The sequence below is a fragment of the Alosa pseudoharengus genome, unplaced genomic scaffold, assembly GCF_046254945.1.
Source record: "Alosa pseudoharengus isolate Yale_2024_CS ecotype anadromous, Long Island Sound unplaced genomic scaffold, YU_APseudo_1.1 YU_APseudo_1.1_scf_8, whole genome shotgun sequence".
NCBI classification, from domain to species: Eukaryota; Metazoa; Chordata; class Actinopteri; order Clupeiformes; family Clupeidae; genus Alosa; species Alosa pseudoharengus.
In genome coordinates this window covers 18,728,894-18,752,734 of record NW_027468870.1, presented here as the reverse complement: position 1 = coordinate 18,752,734, position 23,841 = coordinate 18,728,894, and the positions used below count along the sequence as shown (strand labels likewise).

At 43.6% G+C, this 23,841-nt stretch overlaps 1 protein-coding gene across 1 annotated transcript; it reads left to right on the top strand.

Moving 5' to 3' along the window:
• The first annotated feature begins 398 nt into the window (after positions 1–398).
• On the top strand, positions 399–23,841 carry LOC143112796 (acetyl-CoA carboxylase 1-like). The gene is made up of 30 exons (XM_076275099.1): positions 399–536; positions 3,215–3,473; positions 6,995–7,127; positions 7,253–7,391; positions 7,734–7,843; positions 7,971–8,052; positions 8,319–8,417; positions 8,575–8,681; positions 8,774–8,884; positions 9,238–9,447; positions 11,000–11,170; positions 12,639–12,800; positions 13,012–13,175; positions 13,373–13,523; positions 13,610–13,713; positions 13,837–14,064; positions 14,563–14,713; positions 15,563–15,697; positions 15,877–16,023; positions 16,235–16,423; positions 16,568–16,668; positions 16,834–16,922; positions 17,736–17,860; positions 19,251–19,364; positions 19,464–19,577; positions 19,743–19,832; positions 20,026–20,144; positions 21,351–21,374; positions 22,258–22,385; positions 23,688–23,841. The coding sequence occupies exons 2-30, from the start codon at positions 3,244–3,246 to the stop codon at positions 23,708–23,710; spliced, it is 3,750 nt and encodes a 1,249-aa protein (XP_076131214.1). The 5' UTR covers positions 399–536; positions 3,215–3,243; the 3' UTR covers positions 23,711–23,841.

Here is a 23,841-nt window from a genome sequence, read left to right as displayed (position 1 = left end):
ATTAATTTTGATTAGGAAAAAAGACCGGTTATTCCGCAATGCATTTTACATGATCTGCATTGGAACTGAATGTTGATGACTTTTAAGGTCTGTTACAGTAGGCAATCAGGGCCTTTCCCTCCATAGATTGATGTACTTTTTTTTTTTAATTGGATCGTACCATACCATGAGGCCATACCGTGTAAGCATGTGGGATACAACGAGCTTTTCTCTCATTGGGCACACCCTCCCACACATTCTGTTTGAGGAGACCCGCCCCAGTCACCAACACGAATTGCGATTGGTCTCCGAGCACGGCGTGAGTTGTTGTTAGGGTCGAAGGTGAACGGCCAGAAGTAACCCCTCCTCGCATCACACCACCGTGATGTTGCTGTCAAAGACGCCGTTGTAGCATCCACCTAGGTGCACTTGCCAGTATGATGTGATTGGTCAACACAAGAGGACAAGATGTGTAGGCACAGGGGTTAAATCAAGATCATATCGATACATCTTTGGATATTTACTCTTCAGAATTACTTGCCGATTTCTTTCTCAAGGTAAGATACCATTTGACTATAACTTAACATAAAGCTAAACTGATAAACTCATTAGCACTACCTAGCGATAACTTTAGTTTTGCAGAAGTTAATTTTAACGTTACATCGGCGTGCAGAGTTCGCAATGATGGAGAGACCAGTTAACGTTTTTATCTGCTAGCGATAACTTGGCTGTCTACCGCTGAATAGTTCGCTGGGCCGGGTAGCATCTAGCTGTGGGTCAGGTAGTTATGCTAATATCTGATAAGGTACCGTTACCTTTAGCCACGGAGAGCTAGGATAACCAGGCTAGGCTAGTTAACGTTGACTCATCCTGATAACGATTCGAGGATAGCGGGTCACGTAAAATGAACTAACGTTACCGTGCTTAGGACACCAAGGTTGGCATCAGCGTTTGGTGTGCTAGAAGCTACAACGTTTACGTTAGCTTGCTATTGCTGGTCTAGAACTAGCTAGTTGATTTACGTGAGCTTGTTGACAGTACTGTACACGAATTCTTATCTCTGTAGCTTCTAGACATCATAGCTATCCATTTCGCTGTCCACTTTGGTTAAAAGCATTAACGTTTTGTTTTCTTCAAACTCTGTAAGTTAGAGGATTAGGATAGCTACGTTACGTTAGCTACTTGATCAGTAACGCTACAGGCCAATGATGCTGTAGTCACTTCAAAGCGAGGTAATGGGCTCACTGTGATATTGTTCGTCAGCTGTGCAAGTCCACAACAGCATGGGACTTCTTAAACGTTAACTAACAACAGCACGTTGCCTACCTGCAGCAGTTAACAGACTGCCATCATTTCCATTATCATTCTAGTTTTTCCGGTCAAACGGCCTCTGTAACTAGGCGTGTCAGGCAGCAAACGTTAGTTTAACCCTGTAATGACACTACGGGTGTGGTGTCACGGTTAGCTTACCGGCTGGGCTGCTAGTTGTACTGTAGTTTGTCTCCAGATGAACATTTGACACGTGGTATACAATTTTCAATTTTTGATTTTTTGATACGAAAGACACTACAGTCACCAGAACTCTTCTTACTTTAACCAAAAGTGACTGCCATAACTTATGCTGTCTACCCCATAGACTGTATACAGTCTATGGTCTACCCTGTGTCTACCTTAAACCTACTTTCTTAGTCAGTGTACCAGTGTACAATGACCCTTCACCCCACCCCCAAATGAATACATAAATAAATACTCGAAGCATTGATGAATACACATATCGCATGTTCTATGTGTTTTGGATTATTTAGGGCAGTGTTTTTCAACCTTTTTTGTGCCATGGCACACTTTTGACACTTTAAATGTCCCACTGCACACTAACATCCTGTGTGAAGAAAAAGTAAACATACCATAGCCTACAACTTCAAATAATACACAGATATGGCCTTATTATAGCTTCTATGCAAGACCTGCTCAATAAAACAATCGCCCTCTGTTTTATTTGTAGGTGACTATATCTAATTTAATTGTTGTTATGAACTGGATATGTGATGATTCTGTGAATACTGGATATGGGGCCCCCGTTGTACAATGCCTGCATACCACAAATAGTGCAATCATACAATCAATGTGAGCATGTGGTTATAAATTCTTTGATGCAACAGTTGCTTTTCTGGACCAGTGAGTGACATTTGGGTAATTTTCTGCGGCACACCTGATGATCTCTCACGGCACACTAGTGTGCCCCGGCACAGTGGTTGAAAAACACTGGTTTAGGGAACTGCAGAATAAGACTCAATTCAATATACATTTTGGAGAAATGTATACAGTCGCTTCTCACATACCATACACATACAGTCAAATCTTGGTATTTGCTTCATGACCGCGTTCTGTATATTTTTGTACTCTAGTGCAACAAAAGGTGTGCAGACACCTTTCTTTCCCAGTGGGGGAAAAAAGTGAAACAACAAAAGATGAGACTACCACTATAGCCCTGATGCTAATTCATGTAGTGTCCTCTGAATTTGATGTCAATTTTATGTGACCCAGGAAAGCAAACCGTTAATCAACAATAAATGTCAGGAAATGAGTACATTATTTTTTTCCAATGCAACTTTTACTGTTTAACATAGGCATTGGCCTGGATTCAAATCCGGGTCAGCTGCTTGCAAGGCAGCAGAACTAACCACTTTACCATCTGTGCTGGTACTGTATGTAACAGCATTACATACAGTATAGTCAAGGAGATCAGGAATATCTTGAAAATGAAACACAAGAGCCTGTAGTTTCAGTTATGGAATCGGACTGATGGGACTGTCATTTGCACACCAAGGAATGGCACCGTCGTCTCGGACTAATTGCTGTTCTCTAAGAGCAAGAAGCACTTTGCCGTAGGCCAATATTTTTCTTGCACCTGGACAGGCTTCTTTCACTTAGAGTGTTTAGTGAGTAATTGTGGGACTCTCTCTCTCTCTCTCTCTCTCTCTCTCTCTCTCTCTATCTATCTATCTATCTATCTATCTATCTATCTATCTATCTATCTATCTATCTATCTATCTATCTATCTATCTATCTATCTATCTATCTATCTATCTATCTATCTATCTATCTATCTATCTATCTATCTATCTATCTATCTATCTATCTATCTATCTATCTATCTATCTATCTATCTATCTATCTATCTATCTATCTCTCTCTCTCTCTCTCTCTCTCTCTCTCCCTCCCTCCATACATACAGTCTTTGGGGGCTGCCAGCGTCGATCAGCCATGGCAGAGCAGGAGCGTCCTGCTAAGAAGCCTCCTGCTGCAGCTGTGCTCCACTCCCACTTCATGGTGGGCTCGGTCTCCGAAGAGAACTCTGAGGACGAGATCCTGGGCAAGCTTGACCCCATGGCGGCCGAGGAGAAGGAGCGCTCCCTTTCGCCGTCATCGGTCAGCTCAGACAGCACCTATGAAATGGGCTTCGATGGCGTTGATGGACCTTCTCAGAACCTGAGGTAGGCAATGACCACTGCACCCACCATTGCTTCAGTTTCATAGGCACCAGCCATTATGTTGTCAAACAGAGCTATCCAGGCCATAAGCAGCATGATGTTGCACCTGGGACCTAGCAGGATTGCACTGTTTGTCTCCGAGTGCTCTGTGCTGTGTTGTTGCTGTGTTGCTGTGTTTTTTCTGAAGACTGGCTGGTAGAGGACAAAGGGTTCATCTGGGTTCATCCTAGCTCCTCTCTCTGCCATGCGTGAAGGGGCTGCTGTGCTGCCTGCTCCTATTGCCACACTATTGCTACACAGAGGCTGCTTGTGCTGGAGAACACGGCGATGCTGTCACCATGCCAACTCTCCCTTCTCTTTCCCATTCTGCTGCGTTTCAGACTGGCTAGTAGTGAAGGATGAAGGGCAGGCTGTGGATGTGTGTGGGTTCTGTGTTCGTTGTGCCTTTTATTTGTTTTACTCTCATGCCATAATGTTTGGTTTAGATAAAATCATTTATGTAGAAACCTGGTTTTGTGAGCCAATAAGACTTTGACTTGTAGAGGTGAGGTGGGTAAAGTCTTTGTCCAATTGGAATCAACCAATTTATTTCCAAATCAGACTTAGAATAGATGTCATTGATCTCAGACTTGTGTGAACAAGGCCAAGGTCAGAACTTTCAGAACTGTTTCCAAATGTTTCCATTAGGGCTGTCACTTTTGTGAAAAAATCCTGTTCTATTTTTGAGACATAAGTGTTCATTGAATCGATTGTAAAATCGATTTTTCATGTCTAAAGACGTTTCCATTTTCAACGCCAAATATAGGCCAATCCACAAAAAAATAACAGGCATTAGGACAAACGTAAAGAGGGTGCTTGTAGACGCAAGCCAGCAATATTTCTGATGATTTATTGGCGTGAAGTTTCGTGCACAATGACAAACAGGAGTGCTACATTCTCGAAAAACAATAAGCTGAGTATACTGCCATTACATCATTGACAAACATTACAGCAGGCTTCAACGTAGCTTAGATTAGAAATGTCAAACAAATTTCGCCTACGTAGAACTCCATTACACAGTTTGCATAGCCTACCGCTTTGTTCTTCTCCATAGTTTGATATACCAAAAATCCAAAGTACTTCCACACCGAACTCCTCAAGTTATTAGGGCCTATCACTCCTCTCTCTCATGTCGCACAGGTTGATCGCGTTGTCCTCCATTTTTGGCAAAACACGAGCAGCACAGCAGCTGATTGAAACAGCTGTTTCCGGTGCGTAAAATTGGTGGGAATTTTCTTTTTAGCTTTCGCAATTCTTACTGCACTTCGGAATTCTTTTATATTCTTATATTCTTGTTTGTGAATTTTGTTTAATTCGTTTAAAATTAATAGTGTACATATTTGGTTAAAATTGATTCCCTTTTTTAGTTTTTGAAACTTGTGTTGTTTGGTCCAATCGATTTGGCAATCGATTTTCGAACGTAAAGTGACAGCCCTAGTTTCCATTGTGAAATCTAATCTTTTTTTTTTATATCAGTCACAATGGATTTTTTACAAAAACTCAAAGAATTACTTGTGTTCATTCATTTGAACTTCCACCAATCCCTTAATATGACAATATGATAATTGATTGATCTTATTGCCAGTGTTGTTGTTGTTGTTGTTGCTGCTCCTTATTTAGCCCTGTGTATTTCAGTTAGCCTGGTGGCAGCTGCTATGGCTAGGACAGCATACCCTGCTGTAGGCGGTGGGAGGAGTTGCCCAGTTATGTTCAGACAAGCTCTGACAAAAACAATGCACGTCCCTCTTCCCTCTTCCTCCTTTCACCTTGGACATTGTAGAGTAGAGGGGGCCCCCTTAATTTACGGATGCAGGGACAGGTCCCCATGTGCGAGGCCACGTGTGCTGCTATTGTTCAGTACCATCACCCTATCGGAGCTCACAGGGTGTAGCCAAACGGGAACAGAAACAGACAGGCACGCCCCCATTAAACACAGGAATGCCTTCCCATAATCACCCTGCTTCCCGCCTCACCAACAAAGCGATGGAACACTAAACAGGTCCTTTGCTGCCAACAGACCATACTCTAGAACAGAACTCTAGAACAGAGGTTCTGGACCTTTTTGGGGCTAAGGCGCACCAAAGGTCAAACCAAAATGCCAAGGCACACCAACTTATGGTTACTGATTATGATGTATGTCACACACATTATTATAGGTTACGCGATAAGCATATGCTCACATGATGTTGACTTAGCCGTGTAAGAGATCTGTAGCCTATTAGGCAACCTTATAACTACCACTAGCCTGGGAATACCCATGTGTTTGGCAAACTTGGGATTTGCTCTGCAGGTCCGTCTGGCCATGAGGTCATTGAAGCCCATTTCCAATGTCCCTAAAACACAGGCATGCAAATACAATTACAAATCAGGCATGAACGTGTATTTCTTTGCAATTGAGCAAACAACTGCATCAACCTTCATTTAGGAGATTGCTACGCTTCTGAAACAATTTGGTAAGAATTAAATGCACCAATTTATGATTTCACTGCTAGTTATGGCCCTGCAGGAATTCGTAAGTCAGTGAATCTTTTCCAGACCCACTCTCAATTACAATTGAGAAGGTCTGTGTGCTACCAGACTACTTTATAACTATGAGCCTGTATAAAGACGCATTGGGTTCCTCAAAATTCCACGACACACTGGTTGAGAGCCACTGCTCCTGAATTCAACCCTGTGAAGGATAGACTGTAAGCAGTGCATCTTGCCCTCATGCTGACCGGGGTAGCAGGAAACCATGTAGGCTGTAGCCTGTATTTTTGTTTTTGTGCGTGAAAAGACTGCAATCCTGGTGAATGTGAAGTGTTTTCTCATGAGTCAACTGTATTGATTTTTCTCCCAGAAAAAAGGGACCTTATGTCAGGAGCCTAGTCATCGATTGGATGGAAAAAGATGTGACCATTCATTCTCAACACTGAGCTCAAGGCTTAGGTTCTTGTGTTTAGTGATTTTACTAAAAGACTTCCAAAAGGAATTCCATTGTTGTTGGCTTCAATGTGATAACATACAGTAGCTACCCGAGTCTACAGCACTGAGTCCCAGTACAGATAACATACAGTTGCTACCTGCATTATCAGCTTGTCTTATCTGGCTTTTGCTAGAGTTTATGATGACTTTGTGGTCTAGAGGTTGAAAAGGGAACTTCTTTTGAGCGTTCTTCAAATAGTAACTTGCTTTCACTGGTCCACGCCATAATATTGCTTCACTATGACAATGGCAGCCATAGAATCTCTTGGTTCATTCCCATAACCTTCCTCCTGCAGGAAAGGATTCTGCTCCCAGTTGCACCATAGAGCTAACAACAGGAACTGACATGAATTCGGTATTGCTTACCATCCCATGGTTAATATTGAACTTTTCCTTGACGGTCTGTTAATAGTTGTGAAAAGCTGGCAACTAGTTGATTAATTGTCGCAGCCTTAACTGATGTTAGAGAATGTTGCCAGTGTTTCACAGAGAGTGAAAACTTTTCTCTACTGATTCTACAGGCCAAGCATGTCAGGACTCCACTTGATGAAGCAGGGCAGGGACAGGAGACGTATTGATCTCCAGAGAGACTTCACCGTGGCCTCACCTGCTGAGTTTGTCACTCGCTTTGGGGGCAACAAAGTCATTGAAAAGGTATGAGCTATCTGTGTAAGCCTTATGGCTTCATGCTCAGTTGATTTGAAGTGCACATGGCTCTTTGCATAAATTCTTAGCGCCTGCTAAGTAACTGTAACCATAACCAAATTGATTTATGGCAGGTCCTTATCGCCAATAACGGCATTGCTGCTGTGAAGTGCATGCGCTCCATTCGCCGCTGGGCTTACGAGATGTTCCGGAATGAGCGTGCCATCCGCTTCGTGGTCATGGTTACGCCAGAGGATCTGAAGGCCAACGCTGGTAAGTTTGATCATAGTGTGTGGGGGGCTTGGGTGGCGGAGCTTAGCCGAGTTTTACAGCACTGGCCCTGCTGAACAGCCAACTAATGATCCGGAAAGATCCGCCACAAAGCGAGAGCCCAAATGTGTTTGAACAGCACAGGCTGCTGGAGGTTATGTTGATTTGGGTGTGCTTTGGCTCACCATAGTCTGAGCTTGTAGCCAAAGCAAGTGCCTTGCACAATGGCAGAGGAAGTTTTCACTGTCCGACTGTACCAAACGCTATGAATACTGGGTGTCTGCGATGTTCTATGAGATAGAGATGCGAGACCCTCCTGTTTATCTTTAAACGTCCTGTTTACAGAGTACATCAAGATGGCTGACCACTACGTGCCTGTGCCCGGGGGGACAAACAACAACAATTACGCCAATGTTGAACTCATTTTGGACATTGCCAAACGGATACCTGTCCAGGTACAGTTTTTAGACTGTCAGAGATCCCCATGTGTCTTTTAGTGTTGAGTGTGACTGTGAATATATGACCAAAGTTGCTCATTCTGGCATGTCCCTGTAAGCGTGTCCCTGTGGTCTTCTCTAACAGGCAGTGTGGGCAGGCTGGGGCCATGCGTCTGAGAACCCCAAACTACCAGAGCTGCTGCACAAGAACGGCATCGCCTTCATGGGTCTGTGTTTAATAACGGGGTTTTGCAGTCTCTTTTTGGAACCCACACTTTAATAATTTCCTCTATCTATTAAGGGGAGAAAGTCATTGGAGAAATGTATGAGTCACAGACTTGTACTCTGCAAAGGGCAGCAGTTGAACTTAATTAATAATTGCAATAATAATTGTAATAATCACAATTGAGGAACCTACTTTTTGAGGAACACTCATACAATGTTTATGTGTGAGCCCAATGCCTGACAGAGGGTTGCCTGTTTGTGACCACAGGTCCTCCAAGTCAGGCCATGTGGGCCCTAGGGGATAAGATTGCCTCCTCCATCGTGGCCCAGACTGCAGGCATACCCACCCTGCCCTGGAGTGGATCAGGTCTGTCCTCCATAATGACATACAGTATAGTCAAAGATCCGCTTTAACCCTCTCTGGTATAGTCACAGCAGGCTTCACTTAGCCATACTGACATGGCTGAGACTCACATGAGTGAGTGTGTGTGTGTGTGTGTTCGTGTGTGTTCGTGTTCCTTTAGGTCTTACTGTTGAGTGGTCTGAGAGTGACCAGAAGAAGAATATCATCAATGTCCCTCCGGAGTCCTATGAGCTTGGATGCATCCATGACGTAGAGGCTGGATTAAAGGTACCGGATCCTTCCATGTTCAATACATAGCCATAAATGCTTGATGTGCATAGATTCTTGGTGTATGACTGACGCGTTGATGCACTCGGCAGGCTGCGGAGCAGGTCGGCTACCCCGTCATGATCAAGGCATCAGAGGGAGGTGGAGGAAAGGGTATCCGCAAGGTCAACTGTGCAGACGACTTTCCCAACCTCTTCAGACAAGTGAGTGATTGCTGCAACTGTACCAGTTAAACAAACAGACATCAACAGACAAGGAAACCAGGGGAGAGAGGGAATGTGGGAATTGGGCCACTGTATCTTTATGTGCAATGATCAGTTAGTCAAAAGTCATCTTACTTCAGAAGATCTTATTAGTTTGTGTGAGAGCCTGATGTGCTTTATAACAAAAAAGAATAGTGGTTCAGAATGTCATTATTTCTATGCATTTGCTTCACATAGTTGCTAGTGTTTCACTCACTTCCCAACTTTTAACAGTCTCCATGACTTTGATTTAATCTGAATTATGAGCGTTCTCAGAAAGGGATGTCACTAGCCGACTCTCACCCTCCTCTCAGGTTCAGACTGAGGTGCCAGGCTCGCCCATTTTCGTCATGCAGTTGGCGAAGCACGCGCGCCACCTGGAGGTACAGATCCTGGCTGACCAGTACGGCAACGCCATCTCCCTGTTTGGCCGTGACTGCTCGGTCCAGCGGCGGCACCAGAAGATCATCGAGGAGGCCCCGGCAACCATCGCTACCTTGGACATCTTTGAGGATATGGAGAGGGTAGGTCTAGCCACGAGTTGTCCCTCTGTTTTCCTCCGTCTCCTGACAGTTTTTAGTGCAAGATTCAAATACCAGAGGAATTTTAAATCAACGAAATGTAATGACCCGAAATGAAACGGGTTAAATGAGAAGGGAAACAAGGAGGTTAAAGGAAAGTTGCTTGCTGCTTAACCCTTAGAACCCGATTGACGCAAAGTGCGTCAAAAAACACACCCTTTCTTCTCTGTTACATTGCTCCGGAATGGTTCATCGCAGCGAGATGAAACCTTTATTGCACGACAGAGCAGAAGTGGGGCTTTCCAACGAGACTACACACTTGTCTGTACGATCAAGTATGAAAATTAAAAAAAATCATGAAATTAAATCAAATTGCATCATATTTACAGTCTATACTTCTCTGCGTTCACCTGCACACACATTACTCTAGTTTGAATTACTCGCGAACCCGTGATCGCATCGATATGGCAAGCATATCAGATGAAAGAGGGGGCAAAGGGCTATCCATTGGTACCATGTTTATCGATCCTTCTGGCTTATAAAACCAGACGAAGTGACTGCAAAATAATAACGTCATGTACACAAACCAACGCTGCACACTCATTACTCTCGTTTGAATTACTCGCGGACCCGTGATCGCATAGATATGCCACGCATGTCAGATGAAAGAGGAGACTCAGAGCTATCATTTGATACCAAGTACATCCTTCTGGGTTATAAAACAGACGAAGTGACAGCAAAATAATAACTTCATATAGCTGGACTTACCCCACGTTTTTGTCTGTTCTTGTGGCAAAGCATGTTTATAATCCAATGCTATCATGTGTTTCTCTATGGCAAAGCATGTTCATATTCCTGCATGGCATCCAATTCAAGGCTCACATTGCATCCCAATTTGTTCAACAAATAAACACCTTTTTTGCCTTTACTTTGTTCATGGCAATGCAGTAAAGAGTTGAGAATTATTATGACTGCATACACACAGGCACGCATGGCTAACACGCAACCTCGGGTCAAGTCAGGTCAAAAAATGGCATTTATTTCCATAAATCACACAGCAAATATTTCTGTAAATTGCTCAGCCCCAGAGTATCCCTCCAACATGGCAATTATATTGCCCGATTCAGGACAGTCTGCCCTGCACACACATGAAATGCATGTAGAGCTGTGAGCTTGCTGTGGTGAGATACATGTCGAAATATAAGAATTTTTATAATACACTTTTTATATTTTAATTCTTTAAAAATCAAAATAAAATCAATGCTAGTATTAATACATGAAATGATGGCAGATCTGAATAGCCTAAACTCTTCTGAAAAAAACAATATATAATATATGTGTGTGGCACTTACAATGACCAGAATAAATCCTTATGAATAAATGTAGTGAAAATGCCCTAAAAACAGCTTAGGGTTCTAAGGGTTAATGTATTTAATGTATTGGAATGAAACCAATGAATCTTTTATGTTCTATACTTAATAGAACACTTATTGGAATATGAATGTGACTCAGTTTGTGGTGAGTAGAGTTAAATGAAGGTTGTTTGGCTCCTCAGTGTGCGGTGAAGCTGGCTAAGATGGTGGGCTATGTGAGTGCCGGGACAGTAGAGTACCTCTACAGCCAGGACGGAAGCTTCTACTTCCTGGAGCTCAACCCCCGTCTTCAAGTGGAACACCCCTGTACTGAGATGGTGGCTGACGTCAACCTGCCAGCTGCCCAGCTACAGGTATTTGTGTGTGTGTGTGTGTGTGTGTGTGTGTGTGTGTGTGTGTGTGTGTGTGTGTGTGTGTGTGTGTGTGTGTGTGTGTGTGTGTGTGTGTGTGTGTGTGTGTGTGTGTGTGTGTGTGTGTGTGTGTGTGTGTGTGTGTGTGTGTGTGTGTGTGTGTGTGTGTGTGTGTGTGTGTGTGTGTGTGTGTGTGTGTGTGTGTGTGTGTGTGTGTGCTTTAAAAATGGCATATTTTGAATTTCATTTGCATGATAAAGAGGCATATCTGAATGTACTGTATGCATAAGCTAGCAGCACATTATAAGCTGCACATGCTGCTGTCACATTCAGCTATTGCATCCAGTAATAGAGTTAAAAAACTGAATCAGGCCGTGAATCGCTTTTTTTTTCTTTTCCTGAGCTGTAGCTCTGAAAGAACACCATGTACTCAACATGTGCACATGCGCAGGCTTCACACACACACACACTGCAGCACATCATCACCAGCCCACTGCTCTAACGGTGGGCAGGGATGGATGCAGGCATCCGTGGCCTCATCAGTGGTAATGAGCAGTGTTAGTGTTGTGCAGGGGTCATTATGAAGGAACGCACTGACCTCCTGGTCCTCCTGAGCCCTTCCCCACGCCCCTCCCCACGCCCACAGCTTGGCACTCCCCACATGTCACATGACCAGTGGTGTGTATGTATGTAGGTCAGTGGAGTCTCGGCCACAGGCAGACTGTGCTCTTATAGGATAGGGCTGGAATGATGGGCTGTTATGTAACTCCCTGGAATGTATGCATGGTGTTGCTATAGGAAGAGAAATTGAATAGAGTACCGAAGCCATGACGTAGCAGCAATTTCACTGGATCTAAACAAACCAATCTAACCATAGTTGGGACCATAATGGTGGCTTTTTAAAATCTATTTAAATAACGTCTCTAAGACGTTAGTATATATATATTTTTTTTTGATAAGCCGTGAAATATCTAATGGGATTTAGTTTCTTTCTATTACACTTCCCAGGGAATCTCCGTTATGTGGCTAAGCTGCTGCCTAGCAGGTAAAACACGTTTAAATGGCTATAACCTACATGTAAAACAATTTATTAGCTAATAATGATGCCACATGTCTATATTCAATGCTATTGATGCCACTTCAAAAGTTTGTTTAGATCCAGTGACACTACAGTCATGGAAACAGTACGTCACACTTCGGCACTTGATTGATTAATTAATTAATTAATGATGAATGAAATAAGATACAAAGCATAAACAAATGAATTGGAAAACTGTTGTTCTTTCTCGGTGTATGAAAATGGCAGTAGTCGGTATGAAAATGTGGTAGAGATTGATCATGAATGACTATATTTTAACTGATTAGGCTTGAAAATGCCATAAATGATAGGAGATGAGGTGGAAGTGGTGGTGAGATTTCAATGCCCTGATGTGTGTGCGTGTGCGTGTGTATGTGTGTGTCCGCATCTCAGATTGCCATGGGCATCCCTCTGCACCGCATGAAGGACATCCGCATGATGTACGGTGTGCAGCCGTGGGGAGACTCGCTCATTGACTTTGAGGGGCTCTTTGCTGCCCCCTCCCCACGAGGACATGTCATTGCAGCTCGCATCACCAGTGAGAACCCAGATGAGGTGTGTTGAAGTCTACTCACAAAGTCAAAAGTATATTTTGTGTGTGTATGTAATGTATTGAACATTTTCGAAAAATAACATAAATTAATGAAATTAACTGAAAGTAAATTAAGTACTGAATGAGATAATCCATCACTTGAATGGACATTGGTATTTAAACCACGAGTGCTCCTGGACTGACCCTACCTTGTGTGTGTGTGTTGGGTGCCAGGGCTTTAAGCCCAGCTCGGGCACCGTGCAGGAGCTGAACTTCCGAAGCAACAAGAACGTGTGGGGCTACTTCAGCGTGGCGGCGGCCGGGGGGCTGCACGAGTTCGCCGACTCTCAGTTCGGCCACTGCTTCTCTTGGGGCGAGAATCGAGAGGAGGCCATCTCGTGAGTACAAATAGCCCCAATTCTCACTGACCGCAGGCTTTCATGCATCTGATGTAGAGAAGGAGCCCTGTTTCTTCTCTACATCTGATTTATTATTGTCTGTGCAATTTGTTTAGTCGTTTTGCTAAACTACAAAATACTACTACAAAAAAATGATGTGTTTCTAAATGGCCTCCTCTTGTGGTTTGTCCTCCTAGTAACATGGTGGTGGCTCTGAAGGAGTTGTCCATCAGAGGAGACTTCAGGACCACAGTGGAGTATCTCATCAAGCTGCTTGAGACGGAGAGCTTTCAGCACAACAGCATCGATACCGGCTGGCTAGACCGGCTCATCTCTGAGAAGATGCAGGTGAAGCTCATTGTCCAGCAGCATTGACCGCTAGCTTTCAGAATTGTGTGTGTGATACGGATGCTTCATCGCTGTGTTGTTTGCAGGCTGAGAGGCCTGACACCATGCTGGGCATTGTCAGTGGAGCCCTCCATGTGGCCGATGTCAACTTTAGGAACAGCGTGTCATGCTTCCTGCACTCACTGGAAAGGTACAGGGCTAATAGCCTAGATTGATGATGACCAAGGTTTTTTTGTTTATGGTTCATTTTGTCTTTAACTTATATTCTCTCTCTCTCTCTGTCTCTCTCGTCTCTGTCCGTCTGTCACTACAGGGGTCAGGTGTTGCCTGCCCATACGCTCTTGAACACGGTGGACGTGGAGCTAATCTACGAGGGCATCAAGTACGCGCTGACGGTGACGCGGCAGTCGCCCAACTCCTACGTGGTCATCATGAACAGCTCGTCGGCCGAGGTGGACGTGCACAGGCTCAGCGACGGCGGCCTGCTGCTCTCCTACGACGGGTCCAGCTACACCACCTACATGAAAGAGGAGATTGACAGGTGAGACACACACACACACACACACACACACACACACACACACACACACACACACACACACACACACACACACACAGGTGCAGTTGTCCACCTGGAATCTGAAAAGGGGAAAGTGCTGCGGGACAGAGATTTTGAGACCTAAACATAGACTTCACTTTTTAATGGTGTCATGGGTTTTATAGTGTCAGTATTTTCCTCCTGTACTGATGCTGTTTTTAGGGGCTGTTTGAGGTTTGAGTTCAGCTGTGATGTCAACATGATCAAATAAAAGCTTTAAACTGCGGCTTATGTGGACACACACTCTTTTTTTTTTCCTTCTTAGCATTCAGTTTCTTATCAGTTCAAAAAAGAAAATAACAGGAAAATCATCGGTCGAAGAGACCATCATGCACCACTAAGAATTAAATAACTATTGTTCGTTCAGGTCTAGCAGACTGTTCGGTTTTTCCTTCTTCCCAGCCAGTGTCTAAACCAGCCTCTCTGCCTCTTCTTCTCCAGGTACCGCATCACCATCGGCAACAAGACGTGTGTGTTTGAGAAGGAGAATGACCCGTCTCTACTGCGCTCGCCCTCGGCTGGCAAACTCATCCAGTACACCGTGGAGGACGGAGGACACGTGTTCGCTGGCCAGTGCTATGCTGAAATAGAGGTGTGTGTGTGTGTGTGTGTGTGTGTGTGTGTGTACAGTAAGTGTGTAAGTGTGTGTGTGTAAATAAGTTCCACTCTAGGGCGGCATGATTTCAGGAAAATGTCTCATTGCAAATTTTCTGACAGACATTGCAATTGCGATTGATTTGCAATATAATTTTTGGGGCACTTTTGATTGGTCAGCAGGCCTGGTGCTTGAGAAGCACAGTACATCTGTTAGGTGAGCTTCCCTGTCTGTCACACAGTGGGTGACATGAATATAATAGTTAAAGGTTGTATCAGCGATTTCAGGCCCAAAAAAGGCCCAAACATAAATTATCACATTCCTCTAATCTTTCCTAACGATCTGCTAGCTGTCTGCCCCATAAGCAGGCCGTCAAAAAAACGTGTCACTGTAGGCACCCTAGGCTCTAAGATCTGTACACAAAAACAATTGCTACCAACAAGGGTTGGCAACCCACTCAAAAGCAAAATAAAGTGTTATAACCGACGAGATGCGCGTTTAGGAGAGTTCTAATTGCACGGAAGGGAGGGGGAGGGAATAGCGAACTAGCTCTCTTTTGTTTGAACATCAACAGAAGTGATGTATCCCTGCTATCGCTGATGCAATCTTTAATAGTCAATATAAAATAGATGTGACTGAGTTTAAATAGCAATTTCAATTAAAAATCTATTGTGTCTCAATATTGTGTTGTGTTTTACCTTTATAAAGGGAATCATGTTGGTATCCCTTTACACAGACAATTGTGGCCCTGTATATGTCCAGTAAAAGAAAGTCTGAAATTCGTGAATGTGACCGTGCCAGAGCTGTCGTGACTGTTGAGATGACTCTGTGTTTGTTTGTGCTCAGGTGATGAAGATGGTGATGACGCTGACCGCGGTGGAGTCTGGCTGTATTCACTACGTGAAGAGAGCTGGTGCGGTCCTAGAGCCTGGCTGTGTCATCGCCAAACTGCAGCTGGACGACCCCAGCAGAGTACAGCAGGTCAGACAGTTTGTTCTTCTCCTCTGGACAACAGCTTCTGTTGCCATAATTAGACAACACAAACATTAATATTCCATTGTATACAACAATTGTTTTGTAAAATTGCTGAAAATGACTCTGAAAAAGACTTGTACGTGTCACAGCACCACTGTAACATCTGGCTTTGCGTGTCCATTCAGGCGGAGCTGTACACGGGCGCCCTGCCCATTATCCAGGCGGTGGCGCTGAGAGGAGAGAAGCTGCACCGCGTCTTCCACAGCACACTCGACCACCTGATGCACGTCATGAACGGCTTCTGCCTGCCCGAACCCTTCTTCGGTGTCAAGGTCTCATAGCACCCTCCCACCCTTTTTTTGAGACAGCCGTTCAGCAACACCTTTTGAGGAAAATGGACTAATGGGATATAGCAGTGCTGAGTGCTTTTATATGAGTCTAATAATTGTAGTTTGTAGTTGGTAGTAGTATTACTGGTAGTAGTTATTTGGTGGTTGGATGTGTAATGGTGTTGGGTGGTGGTGGTGGTGATGGTGTTCCCAGCTGAAGGAGTGGGTGGAGCGGCTGATGAAGACACTGAGGGACCCCTCGCTGCCCCTGCTGGAGCTGCAGGATATCATGACTAGCGTGTCGGGACGCATCCCTCCCGCTGTGGAAAAGGCCATCAAGAAGGAGATGGCCCAGTACGCCAGCAACATCACCTCCGTTCTCTGCCAGTTCCCTAGCCAGCAGGTACACACACACACACACACACACACACACACACACACACACACACACACACAAAGTGTTACTGAAATAATGACCACAGGGATGCATTACTATAGTTTTAATTATAGACTACAGAGTGTAAAGTATTATTTCCTCCCTACATAGATCGCTAATATCCTGGACAGTCATGCGGCCACTCTGAACAGGAAGTCAGAGCGAGAGGTCTTCTTCATGAACACCCAGAGCATTGTGCAACTTGTCCAGAAGTAAGTCTATAGCCTCATCTATGTAGTCCTAGTAGGAATCAAAAAAGCAATCATCTTACTGTAACCACCCTGACTCACTGTAACCAAACATACACAAAGTGGAATGGCTAAACTTCTCTGCCCTGTTCATTCCAACCTCATACCGGTTCCACCCTGTCATGGCAGGTACCGCAGTGGCATCCGTGGGCACATGAAGGCTGTAGTGATGGACCTGCTCAGGCAGTACCTCAAGGTGGAGGTGATGTTTCAACACGGTGAGTCCTCTGTTGCAGCCTCCTACAATAGTTATGGAAGTCATTCAGTGCGCTTACATGTGCAGAGTGCAGACCAATTTAATTATTATCAAAAAACAGAATATTCCAGTTTACATGCTAAGTGAACTACTAAAAATCTGATTCCATGGCACATCTTTATTCAGGAGTCATGATAAACTCCAACCGGAGTATCGGTTACATGACAGATCTAATCAGATTGAATACTCCAGTTTTATAAAATTGGATTTCAATCCAGTTACACAATTTAGATGACATTTTTTTATCAGAGTTAAGTGTATGATCTGAGAGTTTCAGTCTGAGAAGACTAAAATCTGATTGTCTGTTTGCATGTAACCAAAGATCCTTAATTACTAAACTTCCGCTTCAACCCTCTCTAATGTAAACGCACTGACCGTAATCAAACAAGTTAACTGATCACCAATGATGATGAGAAGGCCAGCAGTCTGCTACTGCATGAGATGACACTTCATGGGACCAACGTATGAATTGTGTTGCTGTCTGTGTTTGTGTGCCATGTTAAATCCAGACAAAAATAAATAAAAACAAAACATGAGATGGACATATTGTTTTGAAATGGACCAGTAATGTCAATTTCAGAAAGCTATAAAGATTAGTTTGTTAGTCAGCTGCAGGTAATGCCAAAATTGCAGTTTTCATCTGTGTCCATATGATGGCAGTATGTGTCTTTTGTTTTTAACTGAACCCCACTGTTCTGATCCTCACTGTTTTACCTCTGCCATTGTTTATTCATTGGCCTTTTCTGAATGTGTGTGTGTGTTTGTTCACACACAGGACATTATGACAAGTGTGTGTTTCAACTCCGCGAGGAAAACAAAGGGGACATGGCCAACGTGCTGAACTACATTTTCTCCCATGCCCAAGTCACCAAGAAAAACTCCCTAGTCACCATGCTCATCGTAAGTGTCAGAAGTCCTATTCCTATTCCAACCATGACAGACATTCACACCTGCTGATTTAGGCACTTAAATCCTAATACGGACATATAAAAGACATTTTTTGGTGACCGGAATGAAAAAAAAAACAAATGACATAATTTTCCCTAGTTTTTTTTTCATGGAACCCCAGAAGGAAATGGCCAGTACTGTACAATTCCAGCGATAAATCGTAATTTCTTGATGCATTCTGTTCTCAAGAATGCCATTTTGGCGGCTCTCACCGAAACGGTCAGCAATTAAGTTCGGCCTGGCTCTGGCTCTTCTCTTCATTTTTTTTTGCAACGGTGCACTCGGTTGTCCTGTTGTCGTAGTATAGAGATATGATAGCATGCTAACACCAGTATGATTGGGTATTTGTACTTCTGATGCGTAAGTTATATATCACTCTACACGCCCGATGTTGTGCTGCACGTCACATGTATGTACATCTTACTATTTGGTCCCGCCTCCTGGCTCCCCAAAATGCCTGCTTGTATGTGAGCACACAGGACGGGAGAAGAGCAGCAATCTGCCGCCTCTCTTTTAGACCAGTAATGTGGCGCAATGGCGGCTTTTATCCCCGTGAATATTGCACAATTTCTTTGTCGAAATGTTCTCCATATGTCTAAAGCTTTTTTTTATAAGATGTTGCTTAGAAACTTAATTATACATGCTTTTAAATATGGTATTTTAATTTACACACAATTAGTATTTTTATTGAATTTAGCTCCAATTAAGGGCCTGTGAAATTTTGTTGTCATGTGACTTGCCGATGCAATTTAAAAAAAAAAAAAACATATCTTGCTGTCATTACCGTGTAGTATGGTTTTAAATATCTCCTTATTAACTGGGTCAAATGATGTGCAATAACATTTCTCTAGCCTTCCCATTTTTACCCTGTTTTTCACAAATTCATTTCTGAGCCTAATTCATTATTTCTTAATTAAGTATTAACAAGGCTTACATTTGTTCTCTCTCAATGTTATATTATTAGTTCCTATTATTAATTCATGGGAATTCATTTGATTCACATGAAAGAGAATTTTGTTCTTTTCCTCTCAGTACTCGCCTCTCTATTTCTCTCTCTTTATCTATCCTTTTCTCTTTATCTCCCTTATCTTTATCTTTCCTTTTCTCTCTCTCTCTTTTTATCTCTTCTCTCTTCCTCTCTCCCTTTCTCTCTCACTCTCTGTATGTTGATGTGTACCAGCAGTTATCTGTCTTTTGTCCACACTTTATATTGTACCTTCATTAATTATCTCAGTATGGTGTCTGAACTTCTTAATGCTCGTATATCATGATGTATGAAATATTGTTCCTTGTTGTCACCTATTGGAGGTAATTCAGTTCTTCCGTACATCTGTCTCCGTAGGACCAGTTGTGTGGGCGGGATCCCACACTGACGGACGAGCTGATGGCCATCCTGACAGAGCTGACCCAACTCAGCAAGACCACAAATGCTAAGGTTGCCCTGAGAGCGCGCCAGGTAAGCCCCCTCTCCATCCATCCATCCATCCATCCATCCATCCATTCATCCATCCATCCGTATTAACCAGTGCCGACATCTTCCCTCTGTCAATCCCAGGTGCTCATTGCCTCTCACCTGCCCTCCTACGAGCTGCGACACAACCAGGTGGAGTCCATCTTCCTCTCGGCCATTGACATGTACGGCCATCAGTTCTGCATCGAGAACCTCCAGGTGAGCTCAGTGATGCCAGAGGGTATATGGATTTGATCCTACTCCATCTGTCATTCATTCAGTCCTCTGTTCTTCTTTCTTCGATCCATCAATCCATCCATTTTTATGTGTAGTTGTTCGGTGTGATGAAGTTCCCCCTTTCCCTGCTTTGTCTTTGTTCCTCAGAAACTGATCTTGTCAGAGACCTCCATCTTTGATGTGCTCCCCAACTTCTTCTACCACACCAATCAGGTGGTCAGGATGGCTGCCCTGGAGGTGAGCTGAGCTGGCTGTGTGTCTGTGAGCACACGTGTTCAGATGTTTACTAAAGGAGTCATGAAAGAACATCATGTACATTTGAGTGGACTTGACACATCATCGTGTGTGTGTGTGTGTGCGTGTGTGCGTGTGTGCGTGTGTGCGTGTGTGCGTGTGTGCGCGTGTGTGCGTTCCGGTACACTACCTGCAGGTATATGTGCGCAGGGCATACATTGCCTACGAGCTCAACAGTGTTCAGCATCGGCAACTGAAGGACAACACCTGTGTTGTGGAGTTCCAGTTTATGCTTCCCACCTCCCACCCCAACAGGTACCCACAATGCACTGCAAGCCTGCCTCCCATCCCCCCCCCCCCCCCCCCCCCACCACCCCAGCCCCTTCAGAGTACAGCTATGGAGGAGATTGGGAGAGGCGGGCTATGTGTTCAGACTGTAAGGAGGCACATATCATCCAAATCTCCTCCTCTGTTTTGCTGACGTTGAAGAGCCTTCATTTCTTAAATGAGGGTGAATATGAGCCCATATGCAATAATAGGAAATTGATCAGGCTTGTTTAAGTGATATCTTATAAACAAGAACCAGTATGAATTTGTTCAAAGCTTTAATGCATACTGTTCCGCTTCTGTCTAAAACATAAAATCATCTCTTTGAGCACCAGATTACAGTAAACAACAGTTACTAAACATTTTGATTATGAATATGAGTTGTAACATATCAAAGGGACTTGTACAGACTTAATTCTGTCTGAGTATGTGCAGTAACTGGCTTGCCGTATTAACATGCCTGTTGGCTTGCCGTATTAATTTGGTCCAGGCGTCATGCTGTGTGTGAAGATGCATGATCACATTAATTTTGTCCTCATGTTTACATTTATGGCTGTTTATTGTTTTGTCCAAGTAACTGTGTCTTTGCCTGGCTTTTATGCACTTGATATTTATGATAATCTGATGTGTTTTACATGTTTTCTGACTTAACTTTTTTGGTTGTAATTAACCAAACAATCAATTATGTTTTGCTTGCTCATATTTGCATAGCAAATGTTAAAGTGGCTGTTGTGTCCATACTGCAAAAAAAGCCTTTTTGCAGGAAGTTAAGTGGGACTTGTTGGAATTTTTGCATGTCAGTGAGGATCAGTCATTGGCCGAGCTTGTGTGTCCATTCTGCTAAATTGTGTGTAGCTTACCTCTACTCTTTTTGACCACATATGACCTTGTTCTACTTAATAATCTTCCCATTTTGTTGATATATATATATATATATATATATATATATATATATATATATATGACAGAATATGATGGATGTGTGATTCCATTGACCCAATATCCAACATCACATTTAGCTGATTTTGATATCCACCCAATTGACCCTCATTCTGTTGTCCAGATGAGTGCGTCTGGGTCTAAACTGGCCCTTTAATGACGATACAGACCTACACACGGCTCCTGCCACTGACTCACTCCTCCACATTGGTGCCTGACACTAACCAAACAGTAATCAATGTTATTTGCTTGCAGAGGGAACATCCCCACTTTAAACAGGTATAGTAGTGATTCTTTCCTTTGCTGTTACCCAGTGTGCTGATCATACCCGTAGTAGAGTAGAGAAAAGAACAGCATGGTCATAGACTATAGATCAAGTGCTTATGACCTTTAGGGAAGCCGTAGTTTATATATTTAAAGCAAAGTGGGCACAAATGGTCAAGCTGCTTTGTTGAAAGCATTATGTCACCAAAGGCCACTTTTAAAATGCATTTTAATTGAAGTTCCCAGTTTGTCTATGCTTCTGTGTGTTGCTGTTTTTTTTATTGTCGAGGCTGTTGCTTCCTCAAATTAAAATGTCCAAAACCAGTTCTAATTGAGTCTGTACATTTCAAAGTCATTGCAAACTAATACAGTAGTTGTTGCATGGACTGCTGAAACAACCATGTTCTTTTACTAGAGTATGTGTAGCATGTCTTAGTTGACCTCCCTCGAAAGTCCTTGCACGCATACTGTGTGTGTGTGTGTGTGTGTGTGTGTGTGTGTGTGAGAGAGTATGTGTAGCATGTCTTAGTTGACCTCCCTCGAAAGTCCTTGCACACATACTGTGTGTGTGTGTGTGTGTGTGTGTGTGTGTGTGTGTGTGTGTGTGTGTGTATGTGTGTGTGTGTGTATTGTGAAGGCATGCAAAGTAATGTGGCGACAAAGCTAATTTGTTGTTAATTTAGCTTAGTGGGGCGTCCTGCTGAGTTTGAATGAGCTGGGTAAATGTCCTGTTTAATTCCTCCATCAGGGAGTCCTTGATGACACTATGTGATTTGTTTGTCATGCCCAATGCCTGCAGTGTCTGAGTGTATCTATGTGTATATATGTGTGTGTGTGTGTGTGTGTGTGTGTGTGTGTGTGTGTTTGTGTTTGCTGCTGCCACTGTTCTCATAGAAAGATGTCCCTTCCGGCAAGTCAGCACACTAAACTGGCTGAGGGCCATCCCCCTGCTAGCTCTGTGGCCCCCGCCAGTAACAGCCCCACTAGCAAACCTCAAGTTAGTGGCTCCACTGATACTGACCAAAGGTGTGGCCATGGGCTTAACTTTCCCATGACTCTTCCCTCCACTCATTCACGCGCTAACTCACTTGGGGCTGTTTTCGTTTGCTATCTGTTCAAGGCTGGCTTAAGTGATCAAGGGTCATGTCAGGTTACAGGTAGACTATATTAACTCATTGAGTGCCAAAAACATAATATTACGTTTTTCCTTCCCATGCGTGTAGTGCCAAAAACGTAATATTACGTTTTTAGCTTTTTTTTTTTAATTACGAAACTAGACACTCTAACACACCGTATATGTGATTTTGGGAACTCTGTGATGAATGGAAATTAAATATATGACGATCGAAAACTCATGAAAACGCATCTGGACATTTTATCTGGACATTTTATCATAACGCTTTGGGTCGAATCAGTGACGCATGCTCGTCAGCTGAAAACCAGGCCATTTTCGTGGGTCTATCACTAGGTGGCAGTCTCTCCAGGTCTCGCTGATCACTTCCCAGAAAGTTCACAGGCAACATATTTCATGAAAGACGTTATATCTCCATTTCTAGAAAAAAACAGCGATTTTGATGAAAACTAGCCACTGTTTAGCTTGGGATTTCTCAGGAACAGAGGCGTGTAGAAATACAGATTACGGTTGCACTCACTGAGAGCTTAAAGTCTCACCTTTTAAACGAGCCATTGTATGTGTTCATAGCTATAACACAGAATATGCTGTGGCTGTACAAAAATCATCAACAATGGTCTAGATTGCTGGCACTCTAGGACAAAGCTCCCGAAAACAGCTTGGCATTCAATGAGTTAAATGTATGGAAATCAGTGGTGTTTGATGTCCACCTGTTTTGCCTGGTTCCCTTACCGTCACCTGGAGTAGGAGGTTCCTGGGTGTCCTTCCCAATAACATGTGTAAGGCTCATCTCTCCTTAGACCTCAAGTTTGTCACTATTTTGGTTGCGTCATGGTGTTGCGTTAAGGATCCATTCAGGCACATTTTATCCAGTCAAAGGAAAGCTTCTCAACTATTTTTACCACAAGACCAAATGGCTTACCTGAGTGTTTTCTTTTTTCTCTTCCATTTCTGTAAATTTATAAATGGGTAAGGAAATGGCTGCCTGATAATAGGACTGTATTAGACTGGGATGAGGTGAACCGGTCTGATTCCTCCTCGTCTGATTTGTTGGTGTGGGTCTGAATGGCTTTTGGTGCTTTGGGAATTAGTAATATCTCTTATCTTTTGAGCAACATCAACCTCTGAAGCCAAAACGGTAACCTGTGTGTGTGTGTGTGTGTGTGTGTGTGTGTGTGTGTGTGTGTGTGTCACAGAATGTCCTTCTCCTCCAACCTGAATCACTACGGCATGGTGCACGTGGGCAGTGTGAGTGACGTGCTGCTGGACACCTCCTTCACCCCACCGTGCCAACGCATGGGAGCCATGGTGTCCTTCCAGTCCTTCCAGGAGTTCACCAGGTGGGTGTGT

Excerpts from the sequence above, each read along its gene's own strand:
- LOC143112796 (XM_076275099.1), top strand. The coding sequence starts at position 3,244 with ATGGCAGAGCAGGAGCGTCCTGCTAAGAAGCCTCCTGCTGCAGCTGTG. Across the intron at positions 8,682-8,773 it reads ACGTAGAGGCTGGATTAAAG|GCTGCGGAGCAGGTCGGCTA; the intron begins GTACCGGATCCT and ends TGCACTCGGCAG. Across the intron at positions 21,375-22,257 it reads AACATCCCCACTTTAAACAG|ATGTCCCTTCCGGCAAGTCA; the intron begins GTATAGTAGTGA and ends TCTCATAGAAAG.